At 46.3% G+C, this 23,647-nt stretch overlaps 1 protein-coding gene across 1 annotated transcript; it reads right to left on the bottom strand.

Annotated features, from left to right (window-relative positions):
• Nucleotides 1-1,306: 1,306 nt before the first annotated feature.
• LOC129387454 (cytochrome P450 1A4-like) lies at nt 1,307-23,074 on the bottom strand. The gene is made up of 3 exons (XM_055076373.1): nt 22,822-23,074; nt 12,686-12,876; nt 1,307-1,865 (listed from the first exon to the last, which is right to left on the bottom strand). The coding sequence occupies exons 1-3, from the start codon at nt 23,010-23,012 to the stop codon at nt 1,675-1,677; spliced, it is 573 nt and encodes a 190-aa protein (XP_054932348.1). The 5' UTR covers nt 23,013-23,074; the 3' UTR covers nt 1,307-1,674.
• Between the last annotated feature and the right edge of the window lie 573 nt (nt 23,075-23,647).

Below are 23,647 nucleotides of genomic sequence, written 5' to 3'. Positions count from 1 at the left end.
GAAAGATTGGTGCAGTTTTCAGGAGCCAAGGTTTGGAATGCTTTACCCCCAGAAATAAAACAGTCCCACGAAACTAATAAAGCATTAAGAACATACTTTTTGAGCCTTATTTGATCTATGTGACAGTCGTTCGCGGTTTGTGTTTGTTGTACAGTGTTGTTCATTACAGATCTTTATTCATTCTCCTGTAAAATGCATATTGTATTATTTTCTCCTCATTGTATAGTGTACTCTGGTCTTTCGCCGTGATTTTGGGCTTTCTATTTTACACAAGTGTTGTGTCATTGCCATCGTGTATTTTTGTATCTGAACCCCACACTAGCCTCTGGCTATGGGTTCAGTCAGTGTCTGATAATTTGTATGGCAAGAATAGAAATAAAACAACAACAACAACAACAACAACAACAGCTTGGTGGCGCAACTCACCACCCCGTTTCAAGCGGAACGTTGACAGCATCCATCCATCGATCCATCCAGTCACATACTGCAACATGATCTCTATGAAATGTTCATAGGTGTGCACTGAGGCAGGCAGCTCTCAATTACAGCCCAACCTGTTTACACTCCGTTCACACTTAACCTACATTGCGTTTATTGATAATTTGGCACATCTATGGTGTTTTGTGGTGTTCTCCGCGGATTTAAAGTATTGTGGACCTCGCCTCAGTTTGCCTAGTTTAGAAAAGAACTTCAATTTCATTTGTGAAGAATGAGTGCGGCCACGTGAGCACGAGCTACCGGTAGGAAGGCGGTTACAACGCCCGAGTATTATAACATCGTTGGTGGCATGGTGCTGAGGTATAGGCGTAAGGTTTCACCAACGTTCAGCTTGTGGTCTGCTCGACAAAAAGCGCTTAGTTCATGCGCCATTGGAGACACGGATAGCGACACTGGACTTACAAAATTCACAGACCAAGTGTCCTCGCTGCACTTGACCCTTGATGCAATCTATATAGGTGTTATTCTTTCCCAATATTTGATAACGGCATCCACGGTAAAACAAACTCCTAGGGAGTTTTCTCATTAAAGAGCTCATTCTTTTCTCCTAAGTGGTGCCATGGCCACATACAGGATTTATTTGATGTCTGTTCAGGTTACAATGAAACTATCCTGTCATTTAAATTTATCTTGCGTGCAATAGTTAAGCGTGATTACGTAATCAAAATAAGCGAGGTCTGTTGTCTTGAACGCAATGCTAATCTCAGTACTCCTGCAAAATCTGTTCTACCAAGTATCGTCTATTGCAAAGCTCCTGCTTTTTGCGCTTCTACTGCAGCAGATAAGTTCAGAAAATGTTGAGCCCCGAGACATAAATTTTATTTCACATCCACATGAAGACACTCAACGGCCGTATGGGGCTCTCCTTTTCCGGCAGCGTACGAAAGGACCGCTATTCGTCAATTCCTTCTTGCAGGTTTCTCTGTGCTGTTCAAAAGCTCATCGAACACGCGTTTACGTTTGACACAGTAACCTAATCCCGCAATATGGCTTCAGCATACAATGTCCTATTACATTGTGATGGAGAGGCCTAGTGTACGCGATGAATGGCACACAGTCATACAATCAGAGCACACTGCCAGACATTCGTGGCCAAGAAAACGACATTAAATGTCCCCACGCATCTTTGTTAGGATTGCAAGCACTGATGTTCGAGGTATTAGAGAACTGCTGACATCATGGCGCTGTATTTATCCGTGGGATGCAGCGCACCTTGTGGCGGCCAAGCTGCATAATCTCGCTGTCTTTCACGTTCACGTCAAGCACGTGACCTTTTGCAGGAAGCACACGGAATTTCTGTAGGATGCTCGTCAAGTACATGTATATCTCAACCGATGCGAAGATTTCTCCGGGGCACATTCTTCTGCCTGGAAAGAATAAAAGAATCATCCGTCACAAGTTTATACTTCGAAGCAGAAGTAACGCACTCTAACGCATCTTTAACGATATGTGCGTCACATTGTTTGTGCAAGTTCTTAATTGCATGAGTTTTGCAAGGGAGGAAGCAACTTCCCAGGTACGTTACGGCATGTAAATATATCCCACTTCGCGATAGTAATGCTTCCCGTACACGCGCGCGTACGGCGTTGCTTTGTCAGCATTCCTGTTCCATTGTAGTGGCGCACGTGTAATGACTAATGGACCATTTTCTTGACAATGCACTGCCGCATTTGGCCATGGCTATTGTGTATGCACTGTAACACAGTGTCTGTCTTTGTCGAGCGCGCGCTGCGTGTGCGGTCGCCCACTCCGTGACCGAAGATATTTTTATGTTGCTGCCGGGGAATAATTAGGTGACAACCAGAGTTCCATAACGCATCCGCTAGTTTAGCGGCTTTACAGCAAAATTTCGTACTTTGCTGCATACGGTCACGAGTGCCAAATGACTTCAGTTAAGTTACAGCCCATTCACAAGGACACTTTCAAAGTCATTTGAACCAAAAATCCTTTACTTCAAGGGAGAATGCGCGCTGTCACAGAGGCACAGCAAAGGATCCCTACTGGAAGGGAGTTTCGAGTCAAAGGAGTGCGCGTTCGTCCTCCGAAACCTCAAGGGAATACCCTCGAGCCTCGAGAGCGTCCGACAGCAGAAAAAAGAATATCTAAAAATATGGTAGTTAAATTTTTACCTCATCAGAACAAGCTTATAAGTAATGGATAATATTGCTAAAGTACTAAACACTTTCGGGACACCCGCAATCTTCATCACGAAAGCGCCGGTACAGCAGCGCCGGCACGGCCTGTCATCAGCAGCAACATCGACACAACACTGGTACCATGTGCGATTTGGTTGTTTGGCTAGCGGCTGCTAGGCATCCCAGTCTCCTGGGCTTTCTTTCTGCGCGTCTTCTTCCCTCGTCACGTTTCTTTTGTAGTTCTTTATTTTACTGCGTTTACGCGTACCTACCGCTGCCTAGCCACAAGGAATGAAACAGCTGAAGCAAAGGCAACAACGAATAATCCACGCCAACATGCGGTGTACGAAGCGGTACACATGGTGGCCATCATTGCTATAAATACATCCGTATTTCCTAGAGTAATGTCTTTACTACGCGTGCATATTGTTTTGATGTTTCTATGTATTAGGAAAAAGAATTATTGCTGAAAGATTGTGACAAATTCATTGTAAGACGCATTTGGGCCATATTTTTTTATTACTGTCGAGGCGATGGCAGCGCTAAGGATACGTTGGGGTTTATGTTAAAAGCTTCAACGGAGACTACCTGCAGACTGTGTAGCACCGAAACATATCCCTTGAACTAATGTGCCTTTGAAAGCTCAATGCTCCTTAACTTCAAAGGACCTTTGGCAGGCTCGTCTGACTGGGGTATTAGTTAAGTAGGTGATGGAGAAGAAGCTTTAACTGGTCCGACACGATGCAAGCCGAACCTGGTCAGGAAGCACGAGAGGTTGTGTAGGCACAAATTATGGAGCTTGGTATTATATCTAAGATTTTTCTGACATTTGGCGCATTTGTCACTTTGAATAGAAAATTTCAACGCTTTCCCCCCAAAAAAAGTGATGCACGAAAAAAGTATACTATTAATTTTGTGAACTTATTGCGTTGGTTTCCGGGCCACTAAAGTAACCAAACAGGCATCGGGGCAATAAAATGTCAACGCAATAAATTGGAGACACGCTTTTATTTCTGCAATATCTTTTATAACATAAATTGTGAATTCTTACGCTCATATAAAGTGATGCTTTCCGAATAATCGTCAGTAGTCTGAAAGACCATTTTACAGAAATGTACTCATATTAATCAAAATAAACAAATTTTCGTATTAGAATTTGGTAATAATATTTATTTCCAAGAAAATAGTGTGAAGTATACCTGACGATGGGCGAAACATGATACAGCGAGGTGCAACTAGTGTTCAAGATAAACCGCTTGCCATCGAAATGAGATTTTTCTTGTAAGCAAAACCTTCATCTATTGTTACGAGAAATTCATACCTGTTTAATCACTATACCTAATCTACAGCACTCATCAGCTTCTAGTTTCTGTAGCTTCCCTTTTTTGTTCACTTCCCTTCCAGTCAAACATATTTTCCTTCCTATTGCATTGCCATGTTCAGCCCGTACCAATACGCAGCACCAAGTCACTATAATTACGAGCGAACTGTAAAATTCGCATGAAACTACAATGTCCCTTCATCGGTGAAAAATTCTGCAAGTGAGCCCTGCGATCATGCTTCGTTTCAATAGCTACATTGCTTTTCTTTTAATAGCTCGGCTTGATGTCTCATGACTCCGTCACGACATCATGTCACTGATCATCATCAGCAGCAGCGGCCTGGATACGCCCACTGCAGGGCAGACCTCTCCCATACTTCTCCAACTACCACGGTCATGTGCTAATTGTGGCCATGTTGTCCCTGCAAACTTGTTAATCTCATCAGCCCTCCTAACTTTCTGCCGCCCCCTACTACGCTTTCCTTCCCTTGGATTCCAGTCCGTAACCCTTAATGACCATCGGTTATCTTCCCTCCTCATTACATGTCCGGCCCATGCCCATTTCTTTTTCTTGATTTCAACTAAGATGTCATTTACCCGCGTTTGTTCCCGCACCCAATCTGCTCTTTTCTTATCCCTTAACGTTACACCTATCATTCTTCTTTCCATGGCTCGTTGCGTCGTCCTCAATTTCAGCAGAACCCTTTTCGTAAGCCTCCAGGTTTCTGCCCCGTAGGTGAGTACTGGTAAGACACAGCTGTTATACACTTTCCTCTTGAGGGATAGTGGCAACCTGCTGTTCATGACTTGAGAATGCCTGCCAAACGCACCTCAGCCCATTCTTATTCTTCTGGTTATTTCAGTCTCATGATCCGGATCCGTGGTCACTACCTGCCCTAAGTAGATGTATTCCCTTACCACTTCCAGTGCCTCGCTACCTATCGTAAACTGCTGTTCTCTTCCGAGACTGTTAAACATTAGTTTTCTGCATATTAATTTTTAGACCCACCCTTCTGCTTTGCCTCTCCAGGTCAGCGAGCAGCATTGAAATTGGTCCCCTGAGTTGTACGCAAGACAATATCATCAGCGAATCGCATGTTACTAAGGTATTCTCCATTAACTCATATCCGCAATTCTTCCCAATCCAGGTCTCTGAATACCTCCTGTAAACACGCTTTAAATATCACTGGAGAGATCGTATCTCCCTTCCTGACGCCTTTGTTTATTGGGATTTTGTGGCTTTCTTCATGGAGGACTACGGTGGCTGTAGAGCAGCTAGCAGATATATTTCAGTATTTTTACATACGGCTCGTCTGCACCCTGATTCCGTAATGCCTCCATGACTGCTGAGGTTTCGACTAAATCAAACGCTTTCTCGTAACCAATGAAAGCTATATATTGCTGCGTGCGTTTATTTGGACGCGAGCGACGCAGCTCGCGTCGCTGCGACGCGAACGGCGTCACTTGACGCGTTTCGATCATGGATGCGAAATGTATAAATACGGGGCCACCGCTTGCGCTGGCTCGCAAAAACGACGTGGTCGTTTTCGCGTCCACCTTCGACGGGCACCTTAACAGGCTGCAGACCGTGCTAGAGGCAATTAGGGCGTCGGCACTCACTCTAAAACCAGAGAAATGTCGTTTCTCGTACGAAGAGCTCTTGTTCCTGGGCCGCGTAGTTAATCGCGAAGGCTTGCGTTCGGCCCCCAAAAAGACGGCAGCCGTCGAAAGTTTCCCGACACCCAGTGAAAAGAAAGCTGTCCGTAGATTCTTGGGGCTCTGTGCGTGTTACAGGCGTTTTGTACGAGATTTCTCTCGAATCGCAGAGCCTCTCACTCGCCTTACGAAAGCCGACGCGCAGTTCACATGGAAGAAGCCCCAAGACGACGCCTTTCGCGAACGTCAAAGACGCTGGCAGTAACCCCAGTACTCGGCCATTTCGACGAGAGCACTTACACCGAGATCCACACAGATGCAATGGCCATAGGACTCGGTGCTGTGTTGATTCAAAAGAAGAACAGCCTCGAGCAAGCCATCGCCAACGCCAGCAGATCCCTGTCGAAAGCCGAATCGAACTATTCGAAGACCGAAAAAGAATGCTTTGCTGTCGTTTGGGCGGTAACAAAATTTCGGCGATATCTTTATGAGTAGCACTTCAAGGTGGTCAGTGACCATCACGCTCTGTGCTGGCTCACTAACCTGAAAGACGCGTTAGGTCGCCTCGCTCGTTGGAGCCTGGGACTGCAGGAGTTCGACGTCACCATGTTGTTTAAGTCAGGCCGAAAGCAAACAGATGCCGCCTGCCTTTCGAGAGCCCCTATTGAATCCGCCCCGCCCTGCGACGCGCCGAGGAAGCTCGCCAGCTCGGCCGAATGCGTATTAAAGAGCAGCAAAATGTCGACGCCCGACTCTACAACCTACGACGACGAGACCAAGAGTATGCACTTGGTGACCGCGTTATGGTGTGGACACCGATTCGTCACCGCGGACTTAGACGCTCCTGCGCCGTTACTTCGGACCCTGCAAGATAACTCGACGACTTGGGCCGCTAGTCTACGAGGTTGTGCCTGACGGAGTCACACAGTCACAGCGGCGTCGCGCGCGACCTCAGTTGGTCCATGTCGCGCGCTTCAAAAAGTTTTTTTGAGCACTTGCGGACTAATGTACATTTCTTTTCTTTTTCGTTTTCCGTGTTTGATTGCATGCTTACAAGTTTCTTGTGTTGTTTAGCATCGGGGAGATGCTTTTTCACGGGGGGGGGGGGGGGGGGGGGGGAGGGGGAGGGGGCAGGGTAATGCCACGGGCGTTTATTTCGACGCGAGGGGCGTAGCTTGACGCGTTTCGATCATGGACGCGAAATGTATAATTACGGCGCCACCGCTTGCGCTGGCTCAGTGCTTTAGGGCACAAGTTCACGCAATAAACTCTCTTTAAGTTTACCGCCGACGCAATGTCCCTTTCTGTCTGCCAGCGTGCCAGGCAGCTCGCCGTCACCAACGTTACAACATAAGGGTTGGTTATATTCCGCACATTTCTATATCACCTGATTGATAGTGTGAATATGGTCTATTGTTGAGTAGCCTTTACGAAATCCTGACTGGTGCTTTGGTTGGGAGAAGTCTAAGGTGTTCCTGATTCTATTTGCGATTACCTTAGTAAATACTTTGTAGGCAACGGACAGTAAGCTGATCGGTCTATAAATTGTCAAGTCTTTGGCATCCCCTTTCTTATGGATTAAGATTATGTTGGCGTTCTTCCAAGATTCCGGCACGCTCGAGGTAAATGGGGCATTGCGTATACAGGGTGGCTAGTGTTTCTAGAACAATCTGCTGTTCATCATCTTTCAACAAATCTGCTGTTATCTGATCCTCCCAGCTGCCTTCCCCCTTTACATAGCTCCCAAGGCTTTCTTTCCTTCTTCCGGCGTTACTTTTGGGTTCTCAAATTCCTCCACACTATTCTGTCTTCCATTATCGTCGTGGCTGCCACTTTTACTGTATAAATCTCTACAGAACTCCTCAGCCACTTGAACTAGCTCACCCATATTAGTAATGACATTGCCGGCTTTTTCTCTTAAAGCATACATCTGATTCTTCCCCATTTCTAGTTTCTTCTTCACTGCTTTTAGGCTTCCTCCATTTCTGAGAGCATGTTCAATTCTATCCACATTATACTTTCTTGTGTCAGCTGTCTTACGCTTGTTCATTAACTTCGAAAGTTCTGCCAATTCTATTCTAGGCGTAGGGTTAGAGGCTTTCATGCATTGCTGTTTCTTATTCACATCTTTCGTCTCCTGCGATAGCTTACTGGTATCCTGTCTAACGGAGTTACCACCGACTTCTATTGCACACTCCTTAATGATGCCCATGAAATTGTCGTTCATTGCTTCAACATTAAGGTTCTCTTGCGGAGTTAAGGCCGAATACCTGTGTTCTCTTGCGGAGTTAAGGCCGAATACCAGTTAGGTAGCTTGATCGGGAATTCCTCTATTTTCCTTCTTATCGCTAACTCATTGATAGGCTTCTTATGTACCAGGTTCTTCCGTTCCCACCTCAACTCTAGGCTAATTCTAATTCTTACCATCCTATGGGCACCGCAGCGCACCTTGTCGAGCACATCCACATCTTGTATGATGCCAGAGTTAGCGCAGAGCATAAAGTCTATATAATTTCTAGTCTCGCTATTCGGGCTCCTCCACGTCCACTTTCGGCTATCCCGCTTGCGGAAGAAGGTATCCATTATCCGCATATTATTCTGTTCTGGAAACTCTACTAATAACTCGCCCCTTCTATTCCTAGAACCTATGCCATATAGCCTGCTTCTTGGCTACCCTGGCATTGAACTCGCCCATTGTATAGTGGATTTTCTTTTGACTTTACCCATCGCCGATTCCACGTCTTCATAGAAGCTTTCGACTTCCTGGTCATCATGACTGGATGCAAGGGCGTAGACTTGTACGACCTTCAATTTGTACCTTTTATTAAGTTTCACAGCAAGACCTGCCACCCTCTCGTTAATGCTTCAGAATTCCTGTATGTTATCAGCTACATCCTTATCAATCAGGAATCTGACTCCTAGTTCTCGTCTCTCCGCTAAGCCCCGGTAGCACAGGACGTGCTCGCTTTTTAGCACTGTATATGCTTCTTTTGTCCTCCTAACTTCACTGAGCCCTATTTTATCCCATTTGCTGCCCTCTAATTCCAATCTCAGTCATGCCAGCTTAAAGCAGCCATATTCTGGCTCACTAAGCTATGGTTGGGCAGGTATCTGAACGCCAGCTGTCTTCTTTCTCGCCAACGGGAAATGCAGCCAAGGAAAACATCAGGGAAAGTAGCCGTAGTTGAAATTCACAAGTAGAAAATAACGAAGAAAAGGCAAACAAAAGTGCACGATAAGGTAACCCGTCGCCGGTGGGAGGAGAACCCACAACATCTGTATTACGCCTGCATTGCACTGCGAATTGTGCTACAGCGATGGTTGTCTATCCGTTTAATGACTACGGTATTCATGTCTACTAGATCTGCCCCTAGCGGTGCAGCTAGCGCTACCCAGAGCCACTGTGGGTGGATGTGGAACACCCTTTTTTGCCCGATGGCGTGAAGTAACACGTGATCTTAATCGAGTAGGCCATGTGGACAATAAACCCTGACATGCCACCTTATGACTTGATGGCCGCCAGACCCGATACCCTCGGCAAGAATAAACCATAGAAGAAGAGGAGCCAAGGGGCTCGACACTGGTAATCATTTCCACACAAAGCCAACAGACAATGAAGCTCTGTTCAGAGGCTGTGCGCCAAAGAGGGGAGGGCGAACACGCACGTCACTTGTTCGTTCATTCAGGCTATTCGCTATATATATATATAATATCGCTTGTGGCCCATAGCACAATTATTTTTGTCCTTGACCTGGATTACTCAGAGGGGCAGACAATCTTTGCACGAGAAGCCGAAATGCATCCGTATTGCAAAGCCCGGTATCCAATCTCCAGTGCCATGTCGGATTATGGGCCCAATGTCGCGCGCTGGATGCTGCGGCGCTGCGCAGGCGCGGCATACTGCGAGGCACTGGGCACCAGTGCGGAAAGTGAGCGTGAAATACGCGGTGCCTGGCCACCGTAGATATATATATTGCTAATACAGAAAGCACCAGGGAGCGTTTTAGTGCAATAAGAAAGTGAGAAAAGGAAAGTTAAAAGTGTTCGGCCCACCGTTCGATCGTCTGACCTACACACTCCATGCCCAGTACTTTATCACTACACCACGTCAGCACATAGGAAAGTTTGGATACTTTGCCATGTCAAGTTGCTGGCGCATTTTTAGTTTCACAGAGAGACGTCTCACAGAGACATGGTAGATGCGTTATCTTCCCACGACTAAAATGCACGCCTGTATCGGAAGGAAAACGTTGTTGTCCGTATTCAGTAGTATGCTTGGAACTGCCACAACACCGATTTTAGTTGGCGATCGGCATTTTAACTTCAAAAAAGCTCCTTGAATCGCCGACCCGGACGCTGTTTGCGCTGTTACTGCCAATTTTGTTAGCCATTTCTTGTTGTTCGCGCAACGGATATGCAACATTTTCTTAGTTCAACGATCCGTTTCAATGGACACGTCTGTCTAGTCACATATCCTTGTTCATATCTAGTCACATAACGTAGGCCACTGCTGGCAGCCTTCTGAGACAGCACATACACGTATCTTTATAACGCGTCATATCGGCGCTCATCGCTTCTTGTGCTAACAGAGTAGGCTCGAAAAAATAACTTATTTGAGAACATCGATGCGAAAGCTAAAATACAGATTGATTTATCCTTGTTAGCCTTGATTCTTGAGTTCAGACGGGCCGATAGCGTGTAGACGGACTCGGCGGGCCTAAGCTTCAGTCGAAGGAACCGATCTCGGCGCAGGTACCCGGCGAATGCTAAAATGTATATATTTGTGCCTCACAATCTTTTATCTATTATGTTTAGGACCCTAGGGAAAATGGAAGCGAACGATTCACCTCAGATTTCTTATCGCACGGATAAAATATATAATAATAGTGGCAAAAATATCGATCAGCGGTAGGCTTCGAACTCTTTGTCCGCTCAAGCGCGTCTGAACGACCTCTGGGTTTCGTGTCGACTCCAGAACACTGCGACAACGGCGACAACTCCCAGTCAACGGTTACACACAAACTACTAGAAAACTAGGCGTCCTCTGTGTTTGCGTGGCTGTCCGTGCAGTCGAAAGGGAAAATGCAAGAAATCAAAGTGATCTTCCGTGTCAAATATGCAAACAGGCCAGATCACGCACCTTTATTCGATGCTGCGACACGAAACAAACTTTCATGACCCCAAGGTATAGCTTTCATCATTACAAGAAACTGGTATGTAGCGATGAAATTGTACAAACAATTTAATATTCAGCAGCGTCTATGCTTCTTGCTTACTGGAACCAGTGCGGCAGTGTCATGTGCGAGCCAGCGAACTGCAGCGAGAGCCAGTGCGTGTGCAGCGCAAACCAGTGTGCGCCAGCCTCATAGCAATGAAACTGGCTTCTCGTCCAGTGTGACCCGGCTCTTATCCAGCGTTCTCACTGGTGACCCAGTGACTCCGCGCCAGACCCAGCGTCCTCCGTGTGATTCAATGTCAAAAAAAGAGCGAGTTTCCCACTGGAAGGCCCTGGAAGACGCCGGTTTTTGCAGGAGGGATAGGAGACTCGTGATAAAGTATATTACCCAGATTTTAACTGATTACCCTACGGCACGTGCTACAAATACAAATGTAGCGGGTAAGACTGGAAGCTACATTCACTTTAAAAGGGTGCTGTAAATGACATCACTTTCGAGAAAAGAGCCACCGAACTCGCGGTAAAAATGCGCTGAGTTGGCCTTACTTCTGTAACAAAACGCCGTTTATGCAGTCAAGCAGAACATGAACTGCACCGCCGAAGTATTTCTTCTCAAAATTCGGGCCGCACATACAAACGTGCGTGTGTGCGTGTGTGTGTGTGTGTGTGTGTGCGTGTGCGTGCGTGCGTGCGTGCGTGCGTGCGTGTGTGTGTGTGTGAGTGTGTGTGTGTGCGTGTGTGTGTGTGTGTGTGTGTGTGTGTGTGTGTGTGTGTGTGTGTGTGTGTGTGTGTGTGTGTGTGTGTGTGTGTGTGTGTGTGTGTGTGTGTGTGTGTGTGTGTGTGTGTGTGTGTGTGTGTGTGTGTGTGTGTGTGCGATAGCAACGTTAGTGTTTGATGAACAAATTGGTTATGAACACCACAACACCACAATCCTCAATTCACCATAAGTTGTGAACGCAATGCAACCATCTGGACATCGCATAGGTATGACTGGTCATCTGTTGGTAAGACACGTCTAAATGAATAAATTCAAAGCATGTGTATGTGGTATGAATTGCGCATCTATAATGACACATCAATGTATTACAGACAGTTCCTAGAAAAGACACATCACTATAAGATAGTTCAGAAATGAAGGGGCTCGAATCGAGAAATGTTGAAGAACGTACAAGCCCACTCCAAGACCATTTAAAGGAAGATTCCAGTTTGGGAGTCTATGGCAATATAAAAAAGGCCTTGTCCTTCTTTTTCAGTTCAGTGTCATGACAAGCTGCACTTCATTCATTGATTTCGCGATGCTGGCCACGCACTTCACTAGCAGCCATAACATCTTTCGACTGATAAAGTGTGTCTGCTACTCAAACGAAGACTCTGTAATCACGAAGCTAGTGCTAAATATTTACCGTAAGCAATAGCCTGGTTATAGCAAAATGCAGCTGTGTGGTTTTCGTTTTGTTTGGCTCACCCCGCTCTCAAAATTACGAGTGCAGAAGCAGGCTTGTTTTCACAGAAAGAATGATCCGAATCGTCGCGTGTAAATTAACACCTGAGATTTGTAAAGCTTAAGCATTTATTATACCTAATGAACAACCACATATTGCTTAGATATATTATGCAAAAGAAATATGGTAATGTGCACGTGCCTTAGTAATACAGCTATTGGGGTCAGGCTCTGTTCATGCAATTATTCCTGGGGATTCCAGGCTGCCTCACGCAAACTACCGCATTGAAAATACTGTGGCAGCTTGCCAATGCAGCTAGCCCGTACTGTCACACATGTTCGAATATAAGATTTTCAACAGCCAGAAAGCTCACGTCGCCAAACAACACATAGCATTTGTTGATTTGTTGTAGAATAATTACAATGGAGTTATTCAATGAAGAATACCAAATACTCACCGACCGAAAAGGGGATCACCCTCTGGAGCTCATCCCCGGAGATTGAGCCGTCACAATTCAACAAACGCGTTGGATCGAACTTATCCGGGTCGTTCCATATTGCTGGATTGTTGTGCACCGCCCAGAGGTTGGCCACCACAGTCGCGTCTTGGGGAATGAAGTATTCGCCGATGACCACATCTTGACATGCTCTGCAAGGAGAAACTTGGCAGTAAGCAAGCGTTATCACGTGTTCTTTAATATTGCCTTTATTTGTCTAACACAACAAAATTAAGAAAAAACCACATACATAAATATTTAAAAGGGTAGCTTGAGTGCGCCGGGTGCCAAGCCGAAGTAAATACATGGCAGAGAGAGGAAAACGCAGTCAACGATCAAACTGATGACATATGTGCATAGAAGATTAAATTTAAAGGAATAGGAATTGAAAGAGTAAACATCCTTATATGTGGTATTAAAATGTTTCCGCACCTGAAAGCAGTATCACAAGATCCGAAATTTGTAGACACAAGTTGCAATAAACGACATATGCTAGAAGTCCCTCGTAAACAACTTACACAAAAAAGAAAGGTCTATATACTCGGGCGTCACAACATATTGCTTAGGCTCTTCAAGTGTGAGGGTAAGTATGTTACTTTCATTCGTTTGTTATTCATTTAGGATAGTTGGCATCACAAATTATGAAGTTGAGAGGGAGCACTTTGTTGTTAACTAAATATCCGGCGGAGTTCGCTAACACTTTGTGCAAACATACCTGGGTATTCCATATGCAGGTTGTTAACGCTGCGTCTTTGTCGATAATATGTCCAATATGCACATATGTATATTTGTATATTTCTGGTAGCTTATGATTCATTGTCTTTTCGGAAAATTGCTGATGCGAAGTAGCCGACAGCGTGTAGAGCTGCCACCATGACTTACTTATTTAATAGAAATGGTGCATGTCATGTTGTCTGGCAGGAGCTTGCGGCCCTTGTCATCATGTTATCACTACCTGTCTGTCTGATAAATGTGTAAGAGCCTATACACTGCTAGTGGTAATATTTTGGAGCAGTATTCTAAATAATTCGGTCGTACACACAAGGGGCCGCTAAACTTGGTTCCGAGAGACTAATAAGATGCTTTCGCTATGTCACACAACGCGTGAGCTTATTTTTTCAGACGGTCTGAAAGGTCGCGTTGAATCATGCATCTTTAACCTTACGGCTATTTTGATGGCGCTACTACAGCAGTTTTGCGCACCGTAAAAGCGCTACTACCGGTGGGAGCTCGCGAAGACTATTGTTGAGAATGTGTGGTTGATGACGTCACGTGTTTTAGTTGCACCTGGCAGCACAAACGCTTCGAAACTATGGTTGCCACGGGTTGGTTCAAACGTTTCAATCTGCCAGAAGATGTCCACTTAGGAGCTATTTTTAGTTGCACTCATTTGCTTTTGTAAAGTAGGGCAATGAATCCAAACAGCTTTCTTTCTTGTGACCTCTCATTAGCTCACACTTTTAAGTCTAGTGACATAACGCTCCGAGATTCAAACTGCGATATAAATATCCCTTTTATGTTAATCGGTAAAGTAAAAAAAACGTATGAATAAATATGAGGCGCACGGTACGGCTTAGCCAAGCAGGATGAAAAGCACTGCGTATTCATCGAGTCGGTACATGCTATACCATAGTTAAAGAATTGAAAGCAGAAATCAAAGTGACAAACAATGTCATCTGAAATTGCTGCACGGTTCTTAAATGTGAGATTCGCTCCAATCAGTTCATGTCAATTTCAAATGACTGATCGAGAGTGATTAAGCAAGTCCACGATATAGTGCGTTAGTCATTCGCTCCAACTCCATCACTGCAACACTTAGGCTCTCAGCCGAGATAGGAAATAAGACTACGCCATTAGAACGCAGGCAGCATTACTTGAATCACTTGGTATTCCCAAGAGTCTAAGACTACCGCTTGAATACGCGTTTCAAGAAAGAACTGAGGATCACATATTTGGCTAAGGCATAAATAGGACGAACAGTAGTCATGGAAAGATAAAATTGGATTTCAACAATTTCTACAGCTCTGTTTCATTTACAGCTACATACGTTACTGCAATGTCTGCGCCCCCTTCTCCACCGTTGCCCTTATTTCAGTCCAAGCTCTCCCAGTAATGTGCGATGGCTACTGCATGATGATAGTGATTATGATGGTCGCATCATGATGACACTGACAGGATAACGACAGCAGTGACCCATGCACGGCCGTGATAATTATGGCGACTTAACGCTTTACTAGCTAATATCTAAGACAGCGAAGAGTAGCCTCCTGGAGAAGAACGCTGCAATCCAGCCTGCGATCACCCGCTGCCTCACAAATCCGTGTCGCAGTCCGAGTCTACGTCACGCTTGCTGCAGTCCCCACACAGATTCAGAAGCACGGTAGTTAGGCGGAAGTTACGCTGAAGTGGTTGCCGATAGTGAGAAACACTAGAAGGAGAAATCATCTTGCTCTACTGGCTATTCGATCTCGGGCTCTCGTAGTTTGTCTTGGTTTGCCAAAATGCTCATCAACAACGTTAGTACCAGTTTCACACTAGAGTGTTGTAGCATGAGTATTTAGCAAGCAGCGCTACCAGCAACACATTACCGCGGCGGAAGGAGATCAATACCAAGTGGTGGTGGTGGTGAGCGAAACTCTCCCTTTTTTACCACATAAGGTGCACGACCGCTTTATACAGGAACGCAAGCAGCATGTCCATGAGAAGACGCCAGCAGAACTGGTGAAAAGACGGTCTGAGGAACCCGAGTTCGGAACACTTGTGGTTTTTAGGTACAACTTTTTTTCAGTGCAATGCCCTGTCTAGCATCTAAGGTGTACAGCCCCGTATCGGTTACGCAGGAATAGACATTTTAAAACCATCTTTCAATCCATGTTGAGACCTATGCTCGGGAAGATGAATGACCGCCGTAGCGAAGGTACGCTAGAATGCAAATAAAGGCGACATGTGTGGTCTGACCGCCCTCCCCCCCGAAGTATATATATTGGCTTATCAATGCGATCGTGGATTTGGTTTCTGCATTGAGAATTGATTCATTGCCTATCGCTGCAACAAAATATGCTCTCTGAAACTATTTCCTGTCAAACAAAGATGTTTTGATAGTTTTCAAGCCAACCCAGGCATGTACCGCCCGTAATTCATATCTGGCAGTGCCGACGCTGCTTTAGTATGAGACATACGCGGCGCAATAATATAAACCTGTTTTCATGGCTGAGAGATTTCTGCTTTTTCGCTTCAGCCACTCGAAGTCCCTAGCAAGCCGTGTTATTGCGTGGAGCTGGACTGGCTGGGCCTCGTCCCACCATCCACTGTGGGGAAAAATGAGTTGCGGTCGCAACGTACTAGACCATACGACATGTCATCACTAGAGCAATGCCGACTAGCTGCGTCAGTGACGTCGCTGATTGCCTGCTTTATGACATCATCCTTCAGCATACGGCGCCGCATCAGCTACTCACAGGCTGTGGTCGTAGTTTTTTTGTCTTGCGTGGTTTGACCTTCACTCGTGGGCTGCTCATAAAAAGTTGGCCACTTCATATCACCCGCAGATTAACAGCCTTACCTAATGTCACACTCACACAATGACCGGCATTGTGTGAGTGTGACGACCATTCTTTCAGGGTGCCTTCATTTCATTTTCATTGCCATACCATTAGGTCTCTGTTTCTGCCTCACATATACATTCGAGTTGCAAATCATACTGTGCTCGTCACGTCACCTACGCTGTTATTTATTAGTTGTCAACGAGATTATGTTACAGTGCTTTTTTCATGACATTTATGCACATGTAATTCTTCAATCATGCTGTTCATACTAAAACCTGTAATTGTTCCAAGTTAACGATTTGTTGAAACTGCTGTGTTTTTGTTTTATTACGTTTACTTTTCAAAGCAGGTCCCATTGCAGGCTTTGATTTCGGGACCTGCTTCTGTATATTACCAGCTCGTAATCTTTTTAATCATCTCAATAAAAACCGATTCTGATTCTGATGGTCTCCATCTATGTTTCCGTTGATCAGAGTGATCGGGATAATGCTCCGCCATTTTCCACCTTCGTCTACACTTTATGCCGTCATGAAACTAGCAGATACTCGATGGGATCGGTCCTCACACCATTTACTGGTACCCCGCCCACGTCGGCTGGGTAAAGAGCGTCGCCCTGAACCCGAACGAGTTGGCCCACGCAGCAGGGCGCGCGCTCACCGACCGCGCTGCTCTGCGAATGGGCGACAACTCCAGCGCCGCGACGGAGGACATAAGGATACTGCAACCACACACAACGAGATGACCAAATATTACTACATCGGCAAGAGGGTTTTCCCACCCCACACTCAAAACTATACACAGGACAGGCAGTATCACTGCGCTTACTCCAAACCCATTCGTATCCGTCATTACCATAGTTATATCAAATCTATACACACAAATTCCGTGACGCCGCCTGCATCGCCTGCGGGGAGACCGCTAGGTTAGCAGATATGTCCTGGGAGTGCGGGTCGCTCGGCCCCACTCACAGCAAGACCGAGTGGGATGCGCTTCTACGTAGCACAAGCCTTCAAGACCAAATCATCGCCGTCCAGCGTGCCCGCGACAGGGCCGGTAGGCTAGACCTACCGGCTCCCATATGTGAGTAGCCTGGTGGCGCAGGGCAACCTTCGCGTCTGCATTGAACGCCAATAAAGTTGCACTCACTCACTCACTCACTCACTCACTCACTCACTCACTCACTCACTCACTCACTCACTCACTCACTCACTCACTCACTCACTCACTCACTCACTCACTCGTCCATTCATATTCTACTTGGCCGTGGCCCGCTGTTCGCCTTCAACAATATGTTTCTGTCTAATCCGGCGTCAACCACTTCATGCGCTCATGGCTCTGTCACGCGTGTTGTCATCGCACGCACAGTTGCCCGCGATTGGCTCTCTTTACCACTTGTCCCACAAACATTCCTTTGTGACAGACGATATACGAGTGTGTACTTCGATCCGCGCTCTCTCGTCCTGCTCTAGCTCTAAAAGCTACCGTCGCACAATGTCGGGCCCTATAGAATCCTGCAGCACCAGCATCTATCACATGCAAGATATCTTCGCTGAAACGCAAGTATACGACTGGGACATCACCAAAGTACATCCTGTATGTTTCTCGCCTGAAAATTTACTTCTAGGATATCTTGTCTCAACCGTAGCAAGCATCAGGACGGTACTTCATCCCTCTGGGATTATGTTTGGTTGAGCTATTGAAGACGCCAGTGATGTGGGCGTGACTGAATGCTAGAGCTGCGCGGAAGCCTGTGTTTTGGGGCTGTATAGCATGGCGAGTACCACCTAGATTGTTGAATACTTCCCAAAACAGTAAAACACTATTCAAAATGTTACGAGGCTCAAACGTGAACAAAAGCAATTAATTGTACACGCCGCATGCAATGATGGACGCCACCAAACGCTGCCGTTCCACTAGTTGCATGAAACAGAAAAAAGAACTGATCGTATTACGAATTTAAAAGTTCACAAATGCATTTCAAGTTATCTTAAATGTTAACTAAACAAAACGCAGGGCGCACTTTATCTCTGTTCACCACGTACACACCAACTTCCGATCAGGTGGGGGTGGTTTTCGAATTTTAGTACCAAAAAAGAGAGAGACATAAGAAAGGGGAAATGCAGGGAGGTTAACCAGAGGGGAAGATTTGGTTTGCTACCCTACGTTGGGGAGAGATTGGACGGGGAGGTAAAGGGATAGAAACAGAGAAAGAGGAGACACAGATACCCAATCACGGTCGGTCACTATCACCGTATACTATATCCGCAGGTCATAGTAACAATTCTAGCATTATAAACATCGGTCCGGCTACAGCCACTTGTTCAAGTCTGTTGTCCTTAGAAAATGCAACAGTGCCCTCGTCGCCCTCCGCTGCGATAGCTTCTGATGTCGGCATTCTAAAACGTTTTCTTTTTTTTTATGTTAAAGCTCCTAGATCAAAGCGAGCTATCGCGATTCCTATCAATCGTCTCTGTATATTGCAGCAACGACAGCCACAGAGAACGTCTTGAAGAGTCTCCTTGCTGATCTCCTTCCATCACACGAGCCTCCTTGCGTTGCACGAGCCGTCGTCGGCCCATTCGATTCGGAAAGCAAAAGACTTCGTAAAAGCCACTCCTAGCCATATTCGACAAAGTATGGTAGCCTCGCGCCGGCAGAGTCAGGCTGTGATGCGGAGACGGAGTGAAGAGACTAGGTGGTGCAGCCGCTTGCCTTGTAAACTTAGGGTGTTCCAGAAGAACACTATCATATCCTGTCTGAGGATTAGAAGATTTCTATCAACTTCTGTGCTTGATAACGGTATCGACTTCTCTATGCCGCCGGGAAGAGCCGATAAAGCAGCGTTATCGGTGTGTTCGTTATCTATGAAGCCACAGTGACTTGGAAACCACTGAAATATAACGTTGTGCCCTTCCTCAGCCGAGCTATGCATAGTTCTCTAATTTAAAATACGGGTCGTTTGTGTGGTCCGCGTCGCAATGCTGATAGCAAAGATTGCAGTGCTGCCATCGAGTCACTGAATATTGACCATCTTCGAGGTCGTTCTCGGCTGACAAGACGAAGTGCTGCGCGAAGAGCTGCAAGTTAGACAACCATCGATGTCGTTGGTTACGTGTTGAAATTGATAATGGTGGCTCTGATTGGAAAAACCACGGCTCCAGAGGAACGCTGGAGAGTTGCTAATCCGTCAGTATTAATATGTACGTAGTCGGCGTATGTATTGCGCGAAATAAGTATAGATAGTTATCACAACTCAGGTTTTTTTCTGATTCCTGGTACCGTGAAGTGAACTGCAGGTCCAGGAAAACAGCGCGGAGGAATTCATGGCTTAGTTGCGAGGGTGCAGCCTGATGGATGGCAGGTGCAATAATCCAAAATCGTAAGACAAAAGGATGTCTGCAGCCTTTCTCACGGTAGTGTTCCTAGATGATGGGAACGGTATCAGTGAAATTGCCTAACGTGCGCTCTCAGCGCTTCCAAGGCAATGTGTTTTTGTATTGGTCGGTGCCGGGGGATTGCAATAGTCCCCACAGATTTACGGGCCTAATCATTGAGAGATATCTCTCGTGGAGTCCGCTACTGACTTAGCTGAAACAGCACCTGACAGCAACCTCCCAGCTTTTCAAGATTCGCGGTGGACAGGCTTCGGGAATGTTGGGGCGTGCAGCGTTGAAATTGTACAGGGCCCTCTTCCTGGCATTTTGAAATACAGCTTGCCAATAGTGAGCAACACTAGAAGAAGAAATCATCTTGCTCTACTGGCTATCCAAGCTCGGGCTCTCGTAGTTTGTCTTGGTTTGCCAAAATGCTCATCAACAACGTTAGTACCTGTTTCACACTAGAGTGTTGTAGCATGCAGTCTTACTGGGTTTATTATGCTGATTTCTAACTATATCACCTTTTTCAACCGCCTAACATACTGCTCCCTTATATCACTCTAAAGCACATTCTGATTTCCGCAAAAATGTGAAAATTTGTCCGATGGGCGATGTATCGACAGCGATTGCAAGGTTATTATCGTGACGCCCATAGTAGATGCCCATGAGTGACGTGACCACTTGCGCCTCACCCTCTGGGTGACTCGAAGCGACCGAATTCACGCCTTGACAAAGACGCTCGCTTGATAGTCTTTTACCTGTGAAGTATTATCAATCACGTCACTAGCCGGCGTCTCCTAGGGCCTAGCAATAACGCTCTCTTACGACGAAGCTCTCATTGCCTCTACCATGTACTTTCCCCCTGCTGTCGCTTGCTGTTGTGTTGCACAATAGCTCTCGCCGCATGCGTGATTCATACCGAAAGTAAAGTCGTTGTCACGCCGTCGTCTTCATACTGGTCATACTTGCTACGTACAGTCTTGCACCACTGATCGCAAGCGGACACAGTGCAATAAAACATCAAATATAGTGCTAATTAAGGCGGAAGGTTTGGCCGGTGCCGGACATAGTGCAAACAAACAGTACATGTAGTTCGAATTAGCGTAGCCCGAGGTTACGAACATAGCTCAAACGAACAGCGCAAACAGTGCTCTTTAAGACCGCCTAGTTGGACGGTACCGGACATAGAGCGAACAAGCGCCATATGACGGCGACCCGGGCACGCCGAGTCGTGGTCGTGCTGTCGTGTTCCTACCATCATCGTCATTTTGTCGTAGTGATTTCACTTTCTTCATCCCATTGTCCTTTTTCCTTTGCCGTCGAGCCATCGTCGTGATAAATTCGCCATCATACCACTGTCGTTATGCCACCGCCTTTAGTCCAGCTCTCTCATACTGTTCGTTACACCATCGTCATCATCCCGTTAGCATAATTCCGTAACTCTCATCAAGTTGTCACGCCGTCGTCGCTGCCCCATCGTCATTAGTCCTGCGTCGTCATCCTGTAGTCGTCAAGCCATAGTTGCTGCACCATCATTGTCATCTGATCATTGTCACTTCAAGGTCGTCATCCCATAGTCCACATGCAGTCGTCTCCACACAAGCGTCGCCATGTCCTGGTTGTCACGAACTAGCGGTCAAAGTGACCTCGTTAGTCAATTGTTGTCATCGCATGGTCGTTATGCAGTCGTGGTCATGCCGTTGTGGTGTCTCCATCATCGTCATTTCGTCGTAGCGATTCTAGTGTCTTCATGTCGTTTTTGTAATGTTCTTATCGTCATTTCGTCGTCGTAGTAGCGTTGTCATCATGCCGTCATCTTGATGCCGTCGTGTTCGTTACAGTTTCATCATTCCTTCGTCGTCATGTGTGTCATGTACATGACCAAGTACAAGAAGTTCGGGTTAAGTCAGGCAGTTCCTAGCGGAAATGTTCATCTTGGTCTTGAGGTGTCTACTTGAAATTATGGCTAAGCAGCAGCGTCCCTCACCAACATCAATGAAATCTTCGCATAAGCTAATTAACTCAGCGTATCGAATTCTGAAATATCTCTTAGTTGAATTGAACTTACTCTCCCTGAACAAAACGTACAAGCAGTAGCCAATAAAGCAATTGAGATGAACAGCCTGACAAGATCGCTGCCTCTTCATAAATTACAAGCACTTCTTACATATACAAATTGTTTTACGTGCGTTTATAGAGAATTAATCCACGAGTAAACACAAACATTTAGACTGCCCACAATGTTACTTCAAATATTTGTCTGAATAAAACAATTCGGCTGCTAGGATAACCTAACCAATAGAAACAGCTTCAAGAATCGTGTGAACGACTCACCTTACCCTATCTGTCAAGGTTGCATTAGAGGAACTCTTGTTCAGCAGTAGCTAATCCGTGCTATCTACAAAATTCATGGCTGACAAGACTCGATGGGCATGACGAGAGGTATCGATGAAGCACTCATTAGAATGTCATCTGTGCTGCAACGATTGGCACCATTACCAGACCGCCTGTGGCGTCCACGTGTGCGGCGTAATTTTGTGGCGCAGAGCTGCGCCGTTCTGACCCGTGGTCTGATTAGGCGATCCGTCCTGTAGTGTTAATCCTGCGTCACAGGAACGTGACACTTCAGTGACTTATACCGCAGCATTTCTCTATTAAGCGCCACGTATTCATACGAAGTGGCAGACGATCATGCTAAAAAACCATTGGGTGTGGCGCAGTACGCGACACCCAATGCTTTATCTGCCGCTCAAACGGTGCACCACGTCTACCGCTATAACTGTGAGCGACGCTGGTCAGCGCTCCGAGTGTTAATCCTCTAAACAAACAAGCAAGAAAGTGGGCTCCGAGATGGGTACTGCACCGTAGAGGCGTAATGCGGAGATGTGGATTTGCTCCCCAAAGGCGGTTAATTGTCTTTTAGACCACTTTCATTTGCCTGTAACTTAGTATTTGTGCATTTAAATTAAGCATAAAACTAACCACCACTACGTTTAAGCTGCGTCCATTACCTCCCTGTCATTCCCCTCTTTTATTTCTCGCTCTCTCTCTTTTATCTGTCAATTCGTATGAGTGTGACTAACAAGCATCCAACCCCTCCGTTCCCCATATTGTTGCTATCTGCAACGTGGGCAAGGACCCGTATCATGCATCCTATTTTGGAATGGCACCTCACCGCCTGGGCACTCCGAGTGGCATCATGGTGTATCGCCGATGTGCCTCCCAGATAAAGGCCATCGTGTAGGGTGTCGAGACCCTGTCTTCCCAAGCCGGTTGGCGTTCGCTGCCCACGACCGTGTCGATTTCACTCTGTATGCGCGCCTGCACCGTGTCCGGGTTGGCGGCTACCAGCAGCAGCTCCCGCATCAGTGATCCCGATGCAGTGACAGCACCGGCCAACAAAAAACTCACAACGTTGCCCGCCAAGGAGGACACTGAAATCGGGAACAAAACAGTGAGCTCAGTACCGTTGCCTAAATGGGCACATTACAGGACGTACGATCGAGTCGCCTTCGAGTCTAGGTGACACATTGCGCATATCAAAAGCAATAAGATCTGCTTAAGGAACCTATTGTTATATAGGATTTATAAGACGCTTTGCTATAGCGAGAAGAAGTCCATCTAACCGTGTCGTCCCATGGCAATCTTATTTTACTGAGAAGGCATTATACGCCCCATTACGCGAAAATCCATCGGTGCCGGCGTGACCAAAAGATGGCACCAAAAATGGCCGACGGCGCAAGAGTAAAAACACGTCAAAAATGCTCAGACTGACGTCAGATTTCTGAGGGAGGTTCCTGTACGCAAAGTAAAACAGCAACATTGGAATGGAAATTCGGCATAATTTCGATCTGCGCGGCAACTGAACCCGGGCCTCCAGGGTGCGAGACGACCACGCTACCGCGACACAACGGCGGCTCCATAGTTCTGGTTAACTAAAGGTGCTGGCTAGTGGTACTTGACTGCGCAGCAAATGGGGAGCAGGTGGCCCTACGTCATGA

This window comes from Dermacentor andersoni, chromosome 2 (genome assembly GCF_023375885.2).
Source record: "Dermacentor andersoni chromosome 2, qqDerAnde1_hic_scaffold, whole genome shotgun sequence".
Lineage (NCBI taxonomy): Eukaryota > Metazoa > Arthropoda > Arachnida > Ixodida > Ixodidae > Dermacentor > Dermacentor andersoni.
This window is presented reverse-complemented; position numbering and strand designations above follow the sequence as displayed.

Bases quoted from the DNA above. Each gene is read 5' to 3' on its own strand.
- LOC129387454 (XM_055076373.1), bottom strand. From the start codon at position 23,012: ATGCGGGAGCTGCTGCTGGTAGCCGCCAACCCGGACACGGTGCAGGCG. The intron at 12,877-22,821 runs GTGAGGTGCCAT...TTCTCCTTGCAG, and splicing joins CCACTCGGAGTGCCCAGGCG to AGCATGTCAAGATGTGGTCA. The intron at 1,866-12,685 runs GTGAGTATTTGG...TATTCTTTCCAG, and splicing joins GGTGATCCCCTTTTCGGTCG to GCAGAAGAATGTGCCCCGGA.